The sequence below is a fragment of the Hordeum vulgare genome, chromosome 7H, assembly GCF_904849725.1.
Source record: "Hordeum vulgare subsp. vulgare chromosome 7H, MorexV3_pseudomolecules_assembly, whole genome shotgun sequence".
In the NCBI taxonomy this organism is placed as follows: Eukaryota; Viridiplantae; Streptophyta; class Magnoliopsida; order Poales; family Poaceae; genus Hordeum; species Hordeum vulgare.
In genome coordinates, this window is record NC_058524.1 from 164,746,463 (window position 1) to 164,751,513 (window position 5,051).

General features: G+C 43.2%; 1 protein-coding gene across 1 annotated transcript; it reads right to left on the minus strand.

Annotated features, from left to right (window-relative positions):
* Positions 1–351: 351 nt before the first annotated feature.
* On the minus strand, positions 352–4,778 carry LOC123408703 (probable protein phosphatase 2C 66). The gene is made up of 5 exons (XM_045101757.1): positions 4,342–4,778; positions 2,152–2,532; positions 1,889–2,006; positions 1,466–1,689; positions 352–1,327 (listed from the first exon to the last, which is right to left on the minus strand). Exons 1-5 carry the CDS (start codon positions 4,618–4,620, stop codon positions 764–766), a joined length of 1,566 nt encoding a protein of 521 aa, XP_044957692.1. The 5' UTR covers positions 4,621–4,778; the 3' UTR covers positions 352–763.
* Between the last annotated feature and the right edge of the window lie 273 nt (positions 4,779–5,051).

The window sequence follows — 5,051 nt, forward strand, 5'->3', positions numbered from 1 at the left end:
CTAGAAACTACATCCGTTTAAGAATCTAATGACATACTTTTTATAAAATATAATGCATATTTAGTTAGTCAAATCAATGATCTAAAACCACGTGCATGCCCTGTAAACTGAGACAGAGGAAAATACTCATGTGGGTGCGCGTGGAACTATGTTCACCTTTGGTATTTCTGGTATTTTCATAAGAACTATTATGTTTAAACATATGAATTTATAGTAACCATGGAGAAATATCAGTGTGTGTTTAATAATAAGCCGTTTAATAATAAGCCATTGCTTTGCCTAAATTCCTGCCAAATTCAAGGCTTATGCAAAGGGCAAGAAAGTGATAATCTTGAAAAGAACCAGTGCAGATTAAAGAAGCTTGCACTCTTGAGGCGAAAATTCATATGGTCTACTACACAGAGAATTGAGTTATTGTTCTAGTACAACTACAGCCGAACATCCCAACATTAGAGAGGAGGCCTTACATGATTTACAGAAAAGCTTCTCACAGAACAAAAACTTTCATATGCACATACAAGTAAAGAAGCCCAAGCATGGAACGCCTCCCGACAAATACCACAAGGAAGAAGAAAAAACAATCTTCTTGAATGTACACACCTGCCAGCCAGCCTGAAACAATCTAAGGCAGGGCCCTAAAAATCAGCCGAAGAATTTTGCACGCGCTTGGCTGAAAAATGCCAGTATCGGCTGTGATGCGCCTCTGCGAGCACCCGGCCTGACTTTCATCAGAGCAGATGGTTTTTTTTCTCTTAATGTTCGCTCAACGCCGCTTCTTCCAGCTGGTGGATTTCTTGTCACCTGAGAGTTTTCTTGGAAGGTTCAAGAGGGAATTTACCCGTGTCACGCCTTCGAGCGCAGACCATTCCTCCTCCTCGTTTGTGGATATGCAGTCAGCCAGGCTGCGGGCAGACCCGCACCTTTCAGGTTCCTTTGATACAGGAGGTTCGTCCACCGGCATAATCTCATCGACATTTCTTAGCGTCGATGAGTGTTCCAATGTGGGCTCAGGGATATGCTCTTCCCTGGAGATGTGTTCATTTACATCTGCAACGTCTTCATTGATTTTATGGCCAGAATCTGAGATCAAAGCATCCTTGGCAGGTTCTGCTTTTTCATTCTTGGCTTCACTCTCTTCAACCAAGTTAGGTGACTTCTCATGGTCTAAGAACAGGCACACAGCAGCGCAGTCATCACTCTTGGATGTTGGGAACTTCAATCTCCAAGATCTGACAGCACAATCAACGAGAGCCCTGGAAGCAGTTGCTCGAGATGGAGCTGCAGCTACAATATCAATAGCTTCCTTGTTTGAAAGAACGTCCCAAACCTACAGCAATTAAGATTTTTTTCTGAATATAACATATAACAGGACTGGAGATGGTGAAAGGATGTAAAAGCTTTATGCCTGAACATATGAAATTTCTAATTTGAAGGACCATTGTTAGCAAAATGCTAAGAAGCATACCCCATCAGTGGCTAGTATTATAAACTCATCCTTTTCAGTAAGACGGCGATATGATATCTGTGGAACAGATATTAAGCCATAATCTTTAAGGCAGAAGTCTCCAAAAGCTCTTGCCATTGCCAATCCAGGAGAATCATTATTCGGCAACCATACCCTTGAAACTTCTGGCTCATCTTGAAGAGCAAAAACCCTTCCTCTGCATTGCTGGATCCTCTCAGCTTCCTCTGTAGAAAAAGAAATGAAGAATGATTATTCAAAGAACAAAAGAAAGTGATCAATCTGGAGAAGTAGCAATAGCCACAACATGAAATGAATCAATGATAGTTCGATCAAGGCATTTATGGGGGAAATGGGAAGAGAACATAACCACACAAAAATACTGATTTTTTTTTTTGAAATACTAAGGGAGAGAAATGAACATACTAGGAAGGTTAGGCTTCAAATCAACAGTGAGTTGTACAGCTGTTAGATTGTTGGCGGCATCCCGTGTCGCCATTACTGCTCTCGAGTCCCCAAGATTTCCAACTACAAGATCCCATCCCTGGAGAATAAGCCATGTCCAGTTCATCCACCAATTTTATTTTATTTTTGCATTCAATCAAAATTATACTCCACCACTTGTTTTAAAAAGCTTCAACCAGTAATTTATATACGAATAATAAGGCATGTCTAGAAGTATCAATCACCTGTTTTACCAATGTGACTGCCGTACTACCACTGCAAAAGCAATCGATCGTAGGATGCATCTTGAGCTCCTTGTCCATCAATTTGAAAGCCTTCAAATAAGACTGTTTAAGTGGAAGGAATGTCTCAGGAAGTGTATCACTCCCTTCAACATCAGCAGACTCACCCCAGTCATCATCAACAGCGGATGTTGTTTCTTCGGAGTTCAAACTTCCGGAAATGCTTCCGTTTAGATGAGGACTAGTGCCCCCATTAGCACTAGTTTTCCATTGTGCGAGTAACTTAACAGGAAGAGAATCTCTAACTTTTTTGGCGACAAAATGACCATATGGACCATGGCCATCAAACACGCCACAGAAGATACTATCACTTGAATTGAAATTCTGCAGTGAAAGCAAGGGAATATCACATAGCTGTCAAGTAATACAATTTACTGCAATATAAGTGTCTGCTTTTCCCTCGGTATCAAGTGATCTAATCAGCTAGTAGTGACTACTGTTATTTCTTACAAGTAAATGCAGCCATGCCCTTACTATTTCACAAAAAGTATCAAAGAGATGGGGCTGAGCCACATTAAACTGTATTGATGAAATCTTACTCGTCTTTTATGCTCATATTTTCACCAAGAAATATTAAGAATATGGTAGAGCGAGCGAGTGACTTCACTGGCATAAAGGATGTCGAGGAGACAAAATGTAGGAAAATTTACCCACTAACGGAATCAGATAATAATACTTCAAATAGTACCTAAGAAACCAGGGCAAAACTCCGTAGCTAGTCGAGGTTAACTCATGGAGCATTATACCATGTGACTAAATAAATTCAGTAGGCTTGTTTCGTAACCACTGGAATGAAGATCTGTAATTTCTGAGATATTACTACATTAAGAAAGTTCTATTACTCACAGTGAAATATGGAAACACGATAAAAATGTAGCTGTCAGTATAACTTAGAAGTACATCTCAAAGAAAGGATGGATATGAGAAAAGACTGTCAAGGACAAGGAATAAAAAGCGGTCGATACAACTAAAGGCGGATTCAATTTCTCTACAAAAAGAAAAGGCTGATTCAATTCAATTCCAACAGAAACACTAAAAATTTGTCAAGGAAGTACCCCCCCGCTCCAATAAAGGAGGTGGTACCTTTTTGCTTTGAATATTAGCAATCAAAAGCACTATTCTGAGAATCTACAGGCATAAACTCTCTTTGCTGTCATCTTAAGTATGACCCTTCATGCATCTTACAAATGATTCTTAGATACTTACATGCATTTTAGCTACTACTAGTTCTCAAGAAATGAAAAATAACAATCCATATTGCACTTCTCTTCAGTTGAACTCCATTTTTTTTTAGGAACAATAATCTTTTCTGAGGAATTAATAAAAAAATTGAGGGGTGTTGAACTCCAGTTGTTATCACAGCCTACTGCTTAAAGAAAGGGGAGTACTTAAGCTGAACTGGCTAATTGAAGGGGATGGACCCTAGATAGAGCAAGCCAGCTATCAATCGCCACAGCCAGTCACTTGGCCCCCCCAATCACATCCATGTTAAGAAAGGAACAAGAACATAGCATTCTTTACATCGAGGAAGAGAACAAAACAAAGAAAGGTACAAACATCTGCCAAGGATCTTGCTTGCACCATGCACAAAGTCTCGAATCAAGCCAAAGGCAAGAACAGTGATTCAATATCACAGCTAGTTCATGTCCCATCTACCGGAGAACACTTTGGTGAAACCGTTAAGAGCACATAGATTTTTTTTTAGCAAACTACTTCTCTTATTGATGCCCAAACAATCTATAAAGCCGAGTCCTAGCATTTGAAACCAGATTAAGAAATGCCCCAACTCCGACCCCACTGGAAATCCAAACTGATAACTATTCTGAAGCAAAATCCCTCTCATTTTCGAACCAAAGACTCCACTGGATGAAGACGCATCTCCCCTTGATTCAAACAACATTGAAATCCAAATCGACCAGCAATCCAGGCGCAAACCAAGTGATTGGCACGAAGCGTTCAAGGAAGACTTCCGAAGGAGAGTAAACGCGAGCAGTTGACTTAGAGAGGCGGCGCTTTGAACCAAGAATACGCCCCTGGACCGAGCGCCGCCGCCGCCGATCGGGACTCCGAACCCACCGGAACAAACCACCAAGCAAGGGGGGGAAAGGCGGTTGCTAGGCGCTGGCAGCTTACCTCCCAAACGACCATGGCGTCCTGGTTGGTGCCCTTCCGCCCCTGCTGCGTGTGGAGGCACGCCGCGGCGCTCGCTCCGTTGGCGCACGTCCTCCCGGCAACCCGCGCGAGCTCCTCCTCGGTCATCTCCCCCTCGCCGGGGAGCTTCTTGCCGCCTCCGCCGCCGGAGAAGAAGGCGCCGCCGGCGGCCGCGCCCTCATGCTCGCCCCGGGGCCTCTTGCGCCACCGCAGCGGCCACGCCGGCTCGTCGCCGGGCTGGGTGGAGAGGCAGGAGCCCATGGCGGCCAATGGGAGCGGGGCAACACGGCGGAGCACAGGGTCGGGTGCGGCAGTAACTGCTGCGCGGCGCGGCGCGGCGCTAATGCTCTGGTGGTTGTAGGGTTTTGATGCCTGATGTTTCCTCGTCTTGTAGGCTCGAGCTTCCCTTTTTGCATCATTTGGTTTGTGTGGCCTTGTTACTGCTTGGAGATTAGGGCTAAAAAAAAGGTTAACAATGTTGTTTTTTTATGGGTGGGGTTAGGTTGGGAGTAGTACAAGTGATTATGTTTAGCATGTAGGAGCCATGGTGTTGCACCTTTTGGGTGAAGGAATCCTAGGATGGGGAAAATTTTACTCCCAAGATAAAATCATCTCCAAGTTATCTTAAATATTTCTTCTAGGCACCTATAGTGATGTGTCTCTGTGTCAATGAATATATATTTTTTGTTTAA